The 17,075-nt window shown below is 50.0% G+C and overlaps 1 protein-coding gene across 1 annotated transcript in view; it reads right to left on the reverse strand.

The window, feature by feature from the left end:
- Positions 1–17,075, reverse strand: part of LOC135908093 (uncharacterized) — an 84,308-nt gene that overhangs the window by 58,217 nt on the left and 9,016 nt on the right. Inside the window, exons 2-3 of the mRNA XM_065439845.1 lie at positions 2,560–2,680; positions 1,097–1,224 (exon numbers count right to left, since the gene is read on the reverse strand). Of these exons, the coding sequence (XP_065295917.1) occupies positions 1,097–1,224; positions 2,560–2,680 (249 nt within the window). The remainder of the gene's footprint in view (positions 1–1,096; positions 1,225–2,559; positions 2,681–17,075) is intronic.

Consider the following 17,075-nt stretch of genomic DNA (forward strand, 5'->3'; position numbering starts at 1 on the left):
GAGGCTGTTCGACGCGGCATCACTTTAATTCCGGCTGGAGAGTCGAAACTCGGCATAACAACGTGCGTAGTGTACTGTGTTCTACTTTAGTCTTCAGATATGTCATGTTGCTCTTCTTTTCCTCTTTCCTCCCCTCCTTCCTATCTTCTATTTCTGTGTTGCTGTAACTTCCTTTCAGAAGAGTAGGCAGGCGTTGTGCCCCTTCCGGTGGCAGTTGCCAGCCTGCTCCTCGCTTTCCCTTTCCTGTTTAACACAGGAACACTTTCCTGTACACATATACTGTGTATATGTGTACATGTGTTCAAAAGAAATATAATAATTGTCACGTAAAATACCAGAATCTAATTTTAATGAAGTATTAGGTTCTGTACTTTCGAAATTCTAGGCGTCTGTACTAGACTCACGGTCTGGATTGGAAGCAGCAGTCGTAGCTATAGAACAGCCAGCCATGGCCGGCATCGCATGAAGCAGCGTTCTAGCACAGTGGTGCTGTTGCGGAACTCCCCTTAACAGTTATGTCTTGCAAATACTGTACCTGTACAGAAATTCTGACAAGTGCTAGAATGCGCTACCTTTTCGAATGCGCTGTGGGCGAGCTTTCAAACGTGCGAGTCTAATGCGGAAAACGATTTACTGTGTGCGATTTAGTTACAGGTAACTGAAATTCTTGTTCAAACAGCTCGACAGAAACATCTTCGCTTGAAATTGTGTTGTGATTCTGCAAGGTCGCAAAAGTCTGCCGTGTTTAGTATTTTCTGACACACCGATTAAATTGAGAAACCGTAGTCAGCACAAGCTTTCCGTTTGTGTGTTCTCCATCGTCAGTTATTTGCCGCAGGTGAAACTAAACCCATACGGATTCCCTTGGTTTTCTTGAACTGATAAATATTTATTCTATAGATGTTTCTTTTTCTTGAAGCTTGCAATAGCACGCGCGCCTGCTATGAGTTGTTCTCACCAAGACGATTTTCACACAGCAACGAGAAAATATACGACATATGTCGATTGGACTCGAAGCAATGCATTAGCTAATAAACCACGTAAACAAATTGCACACTCTGGCTTCATTTTCGGCCACCAGGAGGCGTTCACTTACGCAGATTGTCCTTGCTGCAAAGGCTCTCCACAAAGGCATTCGCCGGTCCTGTCCACGGATTGGTGTCGCAGCTATCGTTTCCGTACGCGAGCGCACAGTTCTGGAACCCAGTGTCATTCTTCAGCGCTCTGGAAAAAGGCGGGTAGAGCGTTAGTCCCCATACTTTGTCAAGGCGCATCCGATTTCCCGAAACACCGGTGCGCTCTTTGCAGTTTGAAGTTTCTTTCCTTTTGTAAATGTAAAGAGAACACCGAAGCAAAATGCACAAAAGCGAGCCCCCCTCTTCCCCCTACCCTCGCAGAGAGTCGCACCATACAAATGAAACAAAATGCTTTGTAAGGAACAATGCGGAATAAAATTACTATTTCTGTGCATCTTAACAAAAAATATCTATTCACGTTTACAACCCTGCAGACTCACTTAAACAGCTAGTACATGCATCTTGCAGAGCTACATAAGTGCATCTAATGAGAGAAATTGAGCAAGTGCTTCACTAGACTGAAATTCCTCAGATAATAAATTGAAACCTGAGTAAGATTTTAAAGTTCATAGTGCTAAGTTGAAATTAATCGCAAGATGAAAACGAATAATACTATGGGTTCCGTGCAAAACAGGTGGGCCATAGGGAAGGAATGGGCGTCACGAATAGAAAATCTGAACGGCTAACAGTTTGCAGAAGTCTAACTGTTTTTCTGCTAAAAATGATTGAATACCGTAGGCACAAAATGTTTCAGATTAGGCTTTCTGCAGTTAGTTTAACTTTTTGCTGTTACTCCTTCGCCTCAGAACTGATACTGTCGCAAAAGTCGTGTGTGCAGCAGCACCAAGCGCATTGTGATGCCATTTTAGCGATCAGTAATAATGTATACCTGTCTAGCTTTTGCCATGGCACCTTAAAGAACGGTGACATAGCTGGCAGATATTGGTAAAATAATTTGATCTATTACAGGAACCCTACTTCCTTGACAGCAACCCTACTATGAAAGATCATCACTGATACTTTTTATGCATCACTAATGTCAGTGGCTTCTTGGGCTGCGTTCGCCAAATCTCCTCTGCTTTATGTTAAGCCTTGGGACATGGCGCATACCTACTCACGCACATACACATGCCTACCTTAAGGTTGCATCGTTACAGGTGCAGCTACATCACTAGCGGCACCCGTAACAATGCAACTTTCAAGATAGATGCATGAATTCATAAAGGGTTGGTAAAACAGGCCCGTCGCTAACGCTTTACTGCAAGTGCACCATGGCGCCCAGGCCAGAGCAAATAAAGCCCTGCTTTCAACATCTAGTTGTAGTTCCCGATTTTGGGCAGAGCGTTTGCCTCCGGCAATACATTTCTCGCGCTGCAATGCCGTATTCCCGTTCGTAAGATCTTTCCTAATTCATGGAAGCAGCACTAAAACCTTCATCTTTCTTCAAAACCGCCAGCAAAGGAGCTGCTCAAGGGTTTCTCACTCGCAGAGCGGGACAAGCTGGTCGTGCTTCCCAACAAGCTCGAGAGCCTCCATGGCCGCCGACTCGTAGCAGTGGTCCTGCAGCGTGCAGCCATCGGGGAACACCTGACCTGTGCACAGGACTGAGAGTAAAAGCAAGCGCGGTTACAAAAATATGCCCTTGTAACATGAAACTCAAGAATTTCAGGTCTGACAAGATTGGTCTACAATCCAGGCCGTTATGATAATAAATTTTATATTGAAATTATTGGTGGCCGACAAAAAGCTGCGAGATACGTGCCGAGGCACTGCAGGCTTTACTTGAAATACCCGCAGGTCTCCAGCCCACCTCAACCATCCAATAGCTGAAGCACATCGAGTCTACAGAAAAATGATTTTGACACTCCCTCCGAAAGTCAATCAATATATTCGGTAACAAGTTTTATCCTATCACTGGTAACAGTGGCAGACCTTACAAGAGTCCTGGTAGATGTTTACATAATCAATAAATTATGCTTGTAGATTACACATGTATATTGGAGAACAATATTCCAACATCTACGGCTTCAATGCCTTCAATATTGTTCGACCAAAACCGAGCAACCATAGACACATAGACACCCCATCGCCGACGCTACTAACAACTTTATTCGAAAGGCAGCGAGGTACACTAAACATATTCATGCAATGCTCAGACACACCAGCCACAACGGAAAGACTACAAAGGGCGCATACAAAAGCCAGCAAGCCCATTTGAATGACTACCAAAAAATATATCTCCCGTTTTATGCAATACCTCAGAAGTGTAACTCACACAAGTGTTACTTTTATTTATATTAAATGCTTCCAAAATTTCACTTGCTATTTTGTCTTTGCTTCTACCCGAGATCTTGACATGAAATTTCGGCTAGCAAGAGCAGGATTTACTGCCTCTTTCAAAAATACGCCAAGTCCTTCTGCAAGTCATCAGCATGCTTCCACATTCGATCATTAAAGCAGGGGCCAGTTAGTGCTACGTGGGACTTTCCACAGATCATGAGGGTTTCGCACACCACCGCAGTGGTCATGCTGCACGTAAAACTTTGCGTGATTCACGTGTCTCCGTGTGTCTTACGAGTCTCTGTGCCTGCTTTCTCGTTGTGCCCTGCTTATGTCATTAAATGGGAGCCTGATTTTAGAACGCGAAGTTCAGTGAACACGCCGATATGTCACTTTCGGAGAACGTGAGCGCAGTCAGTCATCCGACCAGCTGCTGTAGCCACTCGTTCCCGCCAGTGAAGCACACTCTAGGCGCGAAGAGTGCAGCGCGCGCTAGCGTCTCGTTGACATCACTTGTCGCTTCTGCCCCGGATGACAGAGCTTTGACAAGCCACAGCCGGCGAGACAGGATGATCGCCGCCAGATAACCGAGATAGCGTGCCGTTGACCGTTACGTCAGCGAGGCGTGTCTCGGCGCGGAAGTTACGCCCTTGCTTCGTGTAGTTTCAGAATTACGAGTGAAACACGCAAGCATTCACCATGACGATATGCGTGGCGATGCCCGAATTCGGGGGCGTCTGTCTACAACATGTTTCAGATTGCAAAGAGTGGCAGCGAAGAGCTCATAGGAGCGCATACAACCTGGAGATTTTTGTTGCCGAACTAACACTGGGTGCATTAAGAATTGTCCCTATCTCTGTCCTAAATACTCGTTATGGAATGTGAACTAGTAAACTTATAGAGCAAAAGGATTAAGACATAAAATTTGGGCTGGTAATGTGCCCCAATGACGTATGCATAACCACATTTGAAAGCTATGATGAAAAGTCAACGCCATCGCGGAAGCAGATGTGCCAACGCTCCACACAGCGTCAAAAATGCTGTCCCTTATTTAGTAACAAGAGCCTCAGTATGCGCCTTTAGCTTAACCTTACGGGGCGTAATAGTTCCGTTTGAATTCCTTATAGCACAGCCGAGCCCTGCCCACCAAGGCTGAAGGGCCAGTGAGCACGGATTTCTAGCACCCTACGTCCGTTTTCTGTCCTTTTATTTCTAATGCTTCTCAAGGGGTGATACCCATAGTTACTAGCCGAAAATTTTTAGTTCAGATTTTCTTCATATTTGGCGCAAACGGTTGAACTTTGGAGCAAGAAGTGATGCTTCAAACCAGTTTCAACGGGTTTATGATCGCTCACGTAAGCTGAGAATAGTTAGGCGTAAAACTCAAATTTATTTTTTACATAAACGAGACTGTGCTCTCGAGCTTCACAAAAAGATTTTTAAAAATAACAAAAAGGCGCACGACCTGTTCTTCAGGCCACAAGTAGCTACGAAAAATAGAACTACGCAAGTCCCCTATGAACCAAGATGTGAGAAGCAATGCGTCATCTTATTCGTATCTATACTTGAGTAAACGTATCCGTGTGATCAAAAGTGACTGCTCTGCTAAGAGGGGCTTCTTCAACTTAGCGTTTCTATATGCCTCTAACCGCTGGAGGCCATCCCTTTCAGATGATCATGAGTGTTTGACTAACGCGCCTGCCTACCAACTTGCAATTTCGAAAACTGGAATAACAGTGCTGCCATTCCTGAAACGGCCGCAAAGTCATTTTGCATTTACGAAGTGCGTTTATTTTACATTTGCATTTTGCCTTTATTTTCTTATCCTTATTGTTAATTATTCGCACGGCACTTCTCCTTCAGCCAAATATGTTCATCTAGATAGTATATTGTCGCCTGAGTTTCGATTCATCTGGAATAAAACTGCTACAGAGAACGCAAAGAGAATGGCGCTCAGGTGCAGCGTTGTGTGCGGTGCATGCAACCGTTTTGCATAACTGCCATTCAACTCTCTGGGTGACTTTGAAACTTGGAAGTGTGTTTCTGTCATTACAAGCTAGCACCAGAAATAGCTGTATTGAGGTCTGGCAGTAGATGTATGTTACGCACAATAGAAAGATCTGTGTTCACGCTGTCTGGAAATGGAACTAACTTCATTCGCGAAGAATTTTCAGTTTAGTTCTCGAACACATTGAAACTTCTATATTACGAACTGAAAAGTAAAATTATGCGTTTCCAGCGGTAATTGTGAAGCAGTACATGTGAATAAAATCTTTGTGGTGTATTTTTACACCATCGGCCATATAACGTAAACCTATTCGAATATGTTTTTATTTCGATCTCCTGACGTGAAATTTGTGTAACCGCAGACGCAAGCATCGGGCGTTCACCCGCAGGGTTGTCTGAACAAACCAATCAAATGCTCCCCTCGTTCATAGGAGGTCACTTTTGTTTTCTTCAAAAGCGAATAACATTGCCTGCACTGAGCGGCTTGTCTTACCTAATTGGCTCACAAGAGGCGAGGAACATGCTCAAGTGGAGAGTGATTTGATGGGGCCGAGCTGCGGCACTGAATATCGATAACCGGATGAAGAGGGTAGTGCCGGCGTCTGCCGCTGGTCCGCTTTGTCTTAGTTAGCATGCGATGGCTCGTCGACAATCGCGGCGGCATGCAAGGGAAGCTTAAGAATGATGCTAAAACGGATCCTCAGCAAAGAAGAGTTAGCAGAACAAGGTCGTGAACGTGCCGCAAGTGCTCGAAAACGTTACACAGCCACGCAAAAAGTTTAGTTATACGCAAATAAACCCATGCTCTCCGGCAGGGGCAAGTAGCTTGTGCCGGTATGATCGTCGGCAGCCATCTTTTATTCCTTTCGGAACGGGGCAGCCGGTGGTTATTCAGAAGAAAATGCAGTTTTGTTCGGCATATTAATGCATCTTTAACGCGTACGCGTCACTTTGACGCGGTGAGTTTTTGCGGTTTTGTGACGTCGCGTGACAGGCAGATGAAAGTGGGTGCAGCCCGAAAACGTTTGACCAATAGCCGAGGGCTACTGGCGAAAAGGTGTCGAATCAGAAATAACTATTTTTGTTTGTTCGGTCAAATTATGCATAATCAAAATGTACACGTCATATCAGATAGGGAGCTATCGCGGTTTTTGTGACATCGCGTGACAGACAGGTGAAGTCGGGGTGGTCCAAAAAAGTTTTTGACCAATCGCGATGGGCTGACTGCAGAATTGTAATAGAAAAGTTTGGAATAGTTTTACGTTATAGCGCCCCATCACTTGTGCCCATCGTCTTTGTATGCGAACAGCTATAGCCTGCCGGCTGGTCTTATTGGTGACGGCCATCATGCAGATCACAAACGCGTCTTCATGGTGGAGTTTTTCTCGGTTAAATGTAGCACTGAGAAAGGAAAATTTATTTTAAAACTAATTGTGGTGTCTTACGAGCCGACAGGCGAATATAAGGCACGTGCAGTGGGGGACTCGGGCTTAATTTTGACCATGTAGATGTTCTTTATTTCATTGTGCGTAAAACTAAGTGCATGGACGTTTTTATATTTCACTCCCATCGAAATGGAGCCGCCGTGTCCGCGAATCGAACCCATGACCACGTGCTCAGCAGCACATACCTTCAGCCATAAGCCACCACGGCGGCGGGGAAAAGGGGAGGGGAGATAAATAAAAATATTTAGTCTCCTTTCAGGTACAAAGTCGTCGCTTTTTCGTTGCGAATGTCAAATGTTCCAAGCACTGCACCACAACAGTTACAATGAGGTGAACAACCCTTTCCTTATACAATAAATGTTTCTCAAGCGAAAAAATATCAGCACGCTATGCAGTTGGAAGCGAATGAGGCAGCGCCATGAAACGTGCCAGTTTGGGCATACACAATAGTCTGGCATTGTAAACATTACAGTACTACGGCTCTACCGCAAACGCTGGGTGAAAAGGCACGCACTTCGATACGTCATCGCCTGAGTGGCATTCTGTCACCTGCTCTGAGAGCACGAACACACAGGGGAACCGAAACAGGTAGTCGCAGTCGGGTGCCCTATATCAACGAACGTATCTGAAGCATCCGCAGTTGTGCATGCGATGCCCGCTTTCTTCGCGTTTTGCGGCTTTGACTAGTTCTATAAAGAGACACGCAGTGGACGTTGTCCGGCGACCACGTAGCACGAACAAATCGCCAGGAACCACTGTGGCCAGGAGTGATATTCTTTAGCCTGATTCTGTGACCAAGTGATAAAGCAAGAAGACTATATGTCGATTTAGGAGACATTTTTCATTGCAACAATTAGAGAATCACAGTCAAATACTAATGGAGACTACCCATAGGCAACGTAAATGTTACGTTTTAAAGCGAAGCTTTCGATGTCTCACTGATTCGTCCGGAGCGCCGAAAACGCACTGTAGTAAAACAAACTTACACGTCTGCGTAGAACACTACAGTTTACATTCGCAGTACAACACCAGCGTCGATTGGCAGGCCGGTCAGTGCCTGATAACGGCGTGAAGCGATGAGCTCAGCAAGAGTAGCGCATGAACACAATGAAGCGAAAGTTGCGTCTGCCAGGCATGGACACTCTCGCTATCGCAATTAACTGATCTTCCCTGCTTATCGCTGACAGCAAGTGCGCGTGAACACGGGCTCGTTTCAGGATCTGTAAAAAAAAATCAAAGCCCCTTTCTTAAAGAAGGTTCAACGCCACGCTACCCACACGAACTGTATACATCTGCATTGCATTACGCCCGTCACACGATGCAATCCCGGCAGTTACCATGGGTAGGCCGTGGGTGCAGAGCATGGCAGAAGAAGCTGCCGTACGCGAACGTAGGCGTGACCGCGATCGTGCCCGTATTGCCGATCCCGTGTATTGGCAGCGGCGCGCAGAGGCCATGTGGGAGACGCTTGTCCAGTCGAGATGTCTACTGGTCTTGTGATCGTCATCGTGTGCATCAGACCACACATGTCTCGTGGTGACGCGGAAACGTTCCTGGCAGAAACGATGAAGACCTTAAAATCACAAAACGCCGATCCTCGTCTGTGGTGACTTTAACATCGATGCGGCGAAAGGGCACGGTAAATGGATCAAAAGTTCCATGCTATATCGCTACTCGTTGAAACTGATGACGTTACAGAGACCCACGATGCAACACCGTTCCTGCATTGATCTCATGTTTACCAGCCAGCTGTGCCACGTTACGATCGCAGTGCCTCTGACCGTCTGCCGCAGCAATTACAAGGCAATACTGCGCGAGTGTAGAATCGTCCGTGAACGCGTAAGCGCTAGCGTGATCGTGGCCGTGTTGCCGATCCCCTGTATTGGCAGCGGCATACAGAAGCCATGTGGAAGACGCTTGTCCACTCGAGATGCCTACTGGTCTTGTGATCGCCAGCGTGTGCACCGCCACACGCCGATCCTCGTGTGTGGTGACTTTAACATCGATGTCGCGAAAGAGCACGGCAAATGGATCAAAGTTTCATGATAGATTGCAACTCGTTGAAGCTGATGACGCTACAGAGACCGACGACGCAACACTGTTCCTGCATTGATGTCATGTTTGCCAGCCAGCTGTGTCACATCACGATCGCAGAGCCTCTGACCGTCTACTGCAGCAACCACAAGGCAATACTGCGCAAGTGTAGAGTCGTCCGTGAAAGTGTGAGTGTGTGCGTGTAATCAACAGCTACATGATCCAAAATAAAGGCTATGCAACTTAACGAAATGTGTCTTCATTCAACTTCAACATGCAAAAATACAATCCTAAACAAGCAAACAAATCACATATGCATAGCGTCGGGTCGCTCAGGATTTCTTGGGTTCGTTGCGTCGTTATTCACTTTGGAATTTGACTTTAATTCAGTTTGCATTGGGGGAAAGCTTCGAAATCAACCATTGTTGTTTAAGAAAGGGGCTTTGATTTGTATACTCACATAAGCGGCAAAACCTGAAGCCACTGGCAAGCGACCTTGTGTATTGTAGCAGAGAAGAAGTTTGGGCGTGTTGGTGGGATGCATTCAGACTGGGATACATAGCGCAAAAAATTACACAGGGACAAGCAGAACACAGGACGAGCAGAACACAGGACGAGCGCTCGTCCTGTGTTCTGCTTGTCCCTGTGTAATTTTTTGCGCTATGTATCCCAGTCTTGTGTATTGGTTGGAAAATATGGCATATTCGACGCACTTGCTGGAACGAACGTTAGGCAAAGCTTTCTTTAGTTGCTTTATATAGATCCTACGCCAAACCATACCTGCAACTGTATTTTACTTTAACCTTATACCTAAATGTTAACCCACGCCGCACCTCGGTGCAGGACCCCCACCCAAGCCTACTCGGCTAGACGCCAACACCAAACCTGGTGAAGCAGGTAAGCAAGCTAGGTTGAGTTGAGTTGAGTTGAGTGGTTGTAGGCTACTGGTGGGATTAGCCTTGCAGCTGCTGCCGGCAGTTCATCCACCGTATCGACAAATAAAATAAACAAATCACGTAAATCAGACGCAGACTTCGCAATTACAAATAGTCACTCATAATATCACCATGTGGAGGCCGAATGTATGTCCTGCAGGTAATTTAAAAGGAGGCGAGTAAACTCCTCCCTGCACAACTGGTTCCCGCGCGGGAAAACAATGTCCTGAAGGTAACTGTGAGGAACTCATGTTTTCTTGAAGGTACACATGCTGCTGCAGAGTGACTGTAATGCGTCAGCATTATCAGCATGATCAGGATTTCACAGCGTCCAAGATAGGTTCGCGTTAAACCAGAGCGAAAGACTTTCGAGGATACACATCCGGCACTGCCATCATAATCGGTCCACCAAGACATCACCGTTGATTACGCCTTCTCTCTGATAGCAGGTGTTTTGATTACACCCCCAGCTATATGCGCCAACTTTACTGCTGCCTAGTTTCCGGGATAAGCCCCGTTTATTCGGTGAGAAACCGAACAGTACAGTTGCCAGACCCCGGGGAGGTTGCTAAAGAAAGTTTAAGTTTAAAACTACTACTGCCCCCAAGCAAGCGCCCTTCTAATATTGTCTAACTGCATTCGGTATGTTTAACACTCGAGTGCTCCGTTGTAGCATAGCCTTCAATATCCGATGGCACAAGTAGTGAATTACGGAGGCAGTGGTTACAGAAATTGATCATGGGAGATTCCACCGGCACCTCCTCTGCATCGGTTTGGCGACGAACAATAATGCATCCTGTGCGCGCCCTAAGGGGGAAGGGCGTGGGACAGGACAGGGTAGCGCGCATGTCTGCTTCTACAACGGCCGCGGCTGCGCATGGAACGGCTGAGCGCGGCCACACGCGCCTATCTTGGAATTAATAGCTGTTGGAAAGAGATAGCTGTTGGCTTCGTGTGCGCTGTGCTCTAGCGCACGTGTTTGCATCGAAGCGAGAGGCAGCACGAAGGGGAATTTGCTCGCCGCTGCTGCCAATCTCCATCACGCCAGCGTTTTGACAGATAGCGTACGCGGTCATCAAGTGAATTGTTTCCTTGTGTGCCTGAGCGCGTGTGGTACCGTGCTTGTTGATTCGATTAGTAAGTAGAGTGAGACAAAAAGGGAAGGAAAGATACGGATGTTAGCCATAGTAAATACCCCCTGGCTACACTCTGCTGGGGAAAGGGGTAAAGGAATAAAAGGAGAAAAGAGAGAAAGAATTCACAAGCCCTTAAAAACTTCAGCAAAGGCCTTGAGTGCCGAAACCCGTCTGGACCAGTGTCCCAGGACTTTCTCTTCTTTGAAGGAGCGATTGTTCAGTCTTTCGAGCGCGGTCACGAACACTTTTCTTGGCACATTGTAACGTGGACAATCACAGAGCGGGGGCGCGATCGTCTCCTCGCAGCCGCAGGCGTCGCAAGCAGGGCTGTCGGCCATTCCAATTCGGAAGGAATAGGAGTTCGTGAATGTCACGCCGAGCCATAGGCGACACAGAAGTGTTGGTTCCGCTCGTGGTAACCCTGGTGGAAGACGGAGTTGCAAACGTGGATCTAATCTGTGAACACGTACGTTCGTGAATTCATTGGTGCTCCACAGAGTTAGCGTAAGCTTGCGTGCGAGGGAGCGAAGACTTGCGGCTGCAACTGTTCTTGACAGTGGTATGGGTATACTATGGGAATCATCGTGGGTTGACCAGGCAGCGTCATCCGCACTTTGATTTTCCGAAATTCCGAAGTGACCCGGTATCCACTGGTAGACGGTGCTATGGCCCTTGTCGATGGCGTGATGGTGGGGTAGGCGGATGTCTGCGACTAAGTACACATTAGGTCCGTGGTTGAAGGGGACAGCGGACACTAGAAAGCTGCCTTTGAATCACAAAAGATGGACTACGAATGTGGTGATTTGGGACCAATAAACTCCAGAGCAGCACTGATAGCTGCGAGTTCTGCAGCCGTCAATGGTGTAACGTGAGACATATTGCATTTGATGGTGACAGATTGAGCGGGAACTCCACTGCTCCAGCTGAACATTTAGAGGAGACAGAACCGTCCGTGTAAACGTGGGTGCGTTCGATGTACAACAGTCTCCTTAGGCTTTTTCCGTGCTTTCATTCCATAAAGGAATGAAAGCATGGTTTGTTTGAGGGCGAAAGATGACATCTCCGTTTTCCTTTTGATGCCGCGAATGACAAGAAGAGCCTGGAGTGGATGCGGGCACCACAGCGGTAGAGATGGTTGTGCTGCAGGGGTCAATTTTGGCTGTAAAGTTCCGTGGTTGGCGGCAATAATTCTGTTAAACGCTGAACGAGGTCAACTGGCAGGACGGGACGCGAGATGATGCTATGGAAGTCGGGCAAATGCCTGATGTGCATCCTTAAAGAGTCGACATGAATATACGTATTGATGGGGTGATCATGCGGGATGGCTATTGTTGCTGCCGTGGATGCAAACCTGGGAAGGCCAAGACAAATTCGCAGAGCTTGAGTTTGCACAGACTGGAGGGCTCGGAGGTTGGTCTTACCGGTCCCTCCCAGTCCAGGTAATCTGTAGCGTAGGAGACCCAGACACAGTGCGTTATAGAGTAGGAGAATCGCACTCACAGACGCACCCCATGACTTTGCTGCAAGAAATCTGAGCACGTGTGTTATCATTACTTTCCTTGTTAGGTAGGAGACATGAGGACTTCAGGAGAGGCCTCGATCTATTATCACTCCTAGGAAAGGGTGCGTCTTCTCGTAGGCAATAGGGTGTCACAGAATTGCATGCCCGCGCTCCTCTCAAGATGGCCGCCACTGCCGCAGCAGCAGCAACGCCGCTTGAACAGCGATGAGGGAGAGCGCTCCCCATTGTCCCGAGCTCGCCAGACCGGTTTGGTCACGCGTGTCGGCTGAGCGCGGCGGAGGGACGACGCGGCTCGGCGAGCGGCAGAGCAGTTTGGAGAACGAAGGAGTGGGGTCGTGCACCGGGGACAGCTGAAGATGTGGTCGACATGCTGAGATCTCCAGGCCGAAGCCTTCGCCGGTCGAGCGACAGACGGTGCAAGTTCGTCAGGATCTTCGGCAGCGAAGTTGCAGCAGCCCGACGCTCTTCAGACCGGGACCTCGGCAAGCACGCCCCAGATAAGCCTCGTGTTCCAGGCCGCTCTCAAACTTTCCGCCGGACTCTCTTTTCCAATCGCGTTTAATCTTTCATTTGTTTATCCATCGCGTGTTAATTATTTTATGTTCTGTTAGTGTAAGGTTTTCCGTATTTATTGTCGCGTGTATTTCTCATTTTTGTCGCGTATTTTGTTTGTTATTTCGCGAGTGTTAGTGGTTCCCACGTGGTAGGCTTAGTGTCGCGCGAGTGGCGTCAGGGCGTGTGCTGTGTGACCCGCACGCTCTCCGCGAACTAGGCCCCGCTACTGGTAATTTGTATGTTTTTCGAGTATGTCTCGGACATGATTTTATTTTATTAAATTGAATGTGTGTGTCGAACGTCGCCTCCCGTCTCATGCCTCTGGTTCACGGTCGATCAGGCGTGGACCCTATCGCCGGTCAGCAGTCGAACCCTCACTAAACGCACGCGGGGTGGGTTTGTTGTCGCCCCATCCCCTCCGGTTCGGAGAGTGCGAATTAACCCCACCACCAATCTTTGACAACTGGCGTCCGCACGACAGGACTTGCTGACCACGATCTTCCGTGACCACGAGGCATAGCGGGCGGAACAGACGCGTATCGCGGAGAGCGGGAGAAGGCCAAGATATGGCTGATGGACTCCTCGAGGAGTTGGAGCGCATCGTGGCCGTCGGGAGGCAGATGGGTCTTGAGGGGCCAGCGCTCCGGGAGTTTGTGCGCGACATGCGCTCCAAAGAGGAGGCGGCTCATCGCGAGCGCAAGAAAGCGCGAGAGCTGCGTCAACGCGAGGCGGAGGAGTGCGATGCGGCACGGTCTTCCCAGCGCATCCTCGAGTTAGAGAGGGAAATTGCGCTGTTGCGCGCGAGGGAGGGCCGTGTCGAGAGCATTCGCAACACAGAGTGCATGCCGGGCTCGACCGTCGCCGCTGACCAACCTCATCCCTCTGGAGTGAGCCTTGCGCAGGTTCGTGCCCAGCCCGAATCCTACCTCGTGCCTCAGCCCTTGGGCGCCGGGGCCTTCGAAGCGAACGTGAGGCCGGTGCTCCGAGAATCAGGCGGTGTGGCGGGTAACGATGGTCAGAAGCCGACCACGAAAAACGTCAGCCGCCACGCAGGCAAATTGTGCTATCGCAGGCCGAGAGAGGCGGCGAAGTGTGTGGCGCGGCGGAGGCTGGCGGGTTACCGCACACCGTGGAGGTACGAGGTACGGACCGCTAGCAGATTGCAGAGGGTGAGGAAGAGGCCGCGCAAAATGGCGCAGAGGTCACGGAGGCGTCGACAGAGCTCGGGGGTCGCGGAGCGTTGCTCGTCGCCGCGAAAGAGAGCGCGAGCGATATATTCGCCGCGGCAGGTGCCGCTAAGCCGTGCACTTCGTGACACCCGGTTGGTCAGGCGCTGCGAGTGGGTGAGGACCCGGCAAGGTTCGGTGTACCCCAATCACCGAGCCAAAAGCAGGCAACCGGGGCGCGAGGTGATATGTCGCGGTGGAGCGGCTAGTGCGTCTCCCCACCTATGTGTCGGGAAAGCTCGGGGGACGGCAGGAATGCGACCCCAGCGAGTCCGCTTGAAGAGCAGGGGGTAGTGAGCAGGGCAGTCGGCACTATGTTGACATTTTAGATTTGTTGATAGTGTCACGTAACTTTTTTTGTTTGATTGCATTTATTAGTTCATTTTCCGGCGCTTCCATTCACCGATCTGTTATTTTGTATGTTTTGTTTTGTGTGTGTGTGATAAGTGTTGCGTGTAGACTGCGCGTACCGGCTCTGCCGTGGTTTGCGCCAGTCCCACGACCCAAGGGGAACAATACAGTATCACATCAATTTTTTAGCAGCTGTTTTGACTCATTTTGTTTTATTAGTGTAGTTGTGTTGCGTACTGCACTGACTGGCCGAGAGCGAGGCGGCGATGTGCGCGGCGAAGTGCCTTGTGCGAAATGCCGTGACCCACACGACGACGTGATTGTGCGCGTGACCTTCGAGTGCGTGGGGACTGCGGTCTGCTTAAGGTGCGCGTGCATGACTCTGTGTTAGTTTGAATGTTATTAGTATAACATTCTTGTCGTCGGGGTGGTGTCACAGAATTGCATGCCCGCGCTCCTCTCAAGATGGCCGCCACTGCCGCAGCAGCAGCAACGCCGCTTGAACAGCGATGAGGGAGAGCGCTCCCCATTGTCCCGAGCTCGCCAGACCGGTTTGGTCACGCGTGTCGGCTGAGCGCGGCGGAGGGACGACGCGGCTCGGCGAGCGGCAGAGCAGTTTGGAGAACGAAGGAGTGGGGTCGTGCACCGGGGACAGCTGAAGATGTGGTCGGCATGCTGAGATCTCCAGGCCGAAGCCTTCGCCGGTCGAGCGACAGACGGTGCAAGTTCGTCAGGATCTTCGGCAGCGAAGTTGCAGCAGCCCGACGCTCTTCAGACCGGGACCTCGGCAAGCACGCCCCAGATAAGCCTCGTGTTCCAGGCCGCTCTCAAACTTTCCGCCGGACTCTCTTTTCCAATCGCGTTTAATCTTTCATTTGTTTATCCATCGCGTGTTAATTATTTTATGTTCTGTTAGTGTAAGGTTTTCCGTATTTATTGTCGCGTGTATTTCTCATTTTTGTCGCGTATTTTGTTTGTTATTTCGCGAGTGTTAGTGGTTCCCACGTGGTGGGCTTAGTGTCGCGCGAGTGGCGTCAGGGCGTGTGCTGTGTGACCCGCACGCTCTCCGCGAACTAGGCCCCGCTACTGGTAATTTGTATGTTTTTCGAGTATGTCTCGGACATGATTTTATTTTATTAAATTGAATGTGTGTGTCGAACGTCGCCTCCCGTCTCATGCCTCTGGTTCACGGTCGATCAGGCGTGGACCCTATCGCCGGTCAGCAGTCAAACCCTCACTAAACGCACGCGGGGTGGGTTTGTTGTCGCCCCATCCCCTCCGGTTCGGAGAGTGCGAATTAACCCCACCACCAATCTTTGACAACTGGCGTCCGCACGACAGGACTTGCTGACCACGATCTTCCGTGACCACGAGGCATAGCGGGCGGAACAGACGCGTATCGCGGAGAGCGGGAGAAGGCCAAGATATGGCTGATGGACTCCTCGAGGAGTTGGAGCGCATCGTGGCCGTCGGGAGGCAGATGAGTCTTGAGGGGCCAGCGCTCCGGGAGTTTGTGCGTGACATGCGCTCCAAAGAGGAGGCGGCTCATCGCGAGCGCAAGAAAGCGCGAGAGCTGCGTCAACGCGAGGCGGAGGAGTGCGATGCGGCACGGTCTTCCCAGCGCATCCTCGAGTTAGAGAGGGAAATTGCGCTGTTGCGCGCGAGGGAGGGCCGTGTCGAGAGCATTCGCAACACAGAGTGCATGCCGGGCTCGACCGTCGCCGCTGACCAACCTCATCCCTCTGGAGTGAGCCTTGCGCAGGTTCGTGCCCAGCCCGAATCCTACCTCGTGCCTCAGCCCTTGGGCGCCGGGGCCTTCGAAGCGAACGTGAGGCCGGTGCTCCGAGAATCAGGCGGTGTGGCGGGTAACGATGGTCAGAAGCCGACCACGAAAAACGTCAGCCGCCACGCAGGCAAATTGTGCTATCGCAGGCCGAGAGAGGCGGCGAAGTGTGTGGCGCGGCGGAGGCTGGCGGGTTACCGCACACCGTGGAGGTACGAGGTACGGACCGCTAGCAGATTGCAGAGGGTGAGGAAGAGGCCGCGCAAAATGGCGCAGAGGTCACGGAGGCGTCGACAGAGCTCGGGGGTCGCGGAGCGTTGCTCGTCGCCGCGAAAGAGAGCGCGAGCGATATATTCGCCGCGGCAGGTGCCGCTAAGCCGTGCACTTCGTGACACCCGGTTGGTCAGGCGCTGCGAGTGGGTGAGGACCCGGCAAGGTTCGGTGTACCCCAATCACCGAGCCAAAAGCAGGCAACCGGGGCGCGAGGTGATATGTCGCGGTGGAGCGGCTAGTGCGTCTCCCCACCTATGTGTCGGGAAAGCTCGGGGGACGGCAGGAATGCGACCCCAGCGAGTCCGCTTGAAGAGCAGGGGGTAGTGAGCAGGGCAGTCGGCACTATGTTGACATTTTAGATTTGTTGATAGTGTCACGTAACTTTTTTTGTTTGATTGCATTTATTAGTTCATTTTCCGGCGCTTCCATTCACCGATCTGTTATTTTGTATG

The sequence above is a fragment of the Dermacentor albipictus genome, chromosome 5 (assembly GCF_038994185.2).
Source record: "Dermacentor albipictus isolate Rhodes 1998 colony chromosome 5, USDA_Dalb.pri_finalv2, whole genome shotgun sequence".
Taxonomy (NCBI): Eukaryota; Metazoa; Arthropoda; class Arachnida; order Ixodida; family Ixodidae; genus Dermacentor; species Dermacentor albipictus.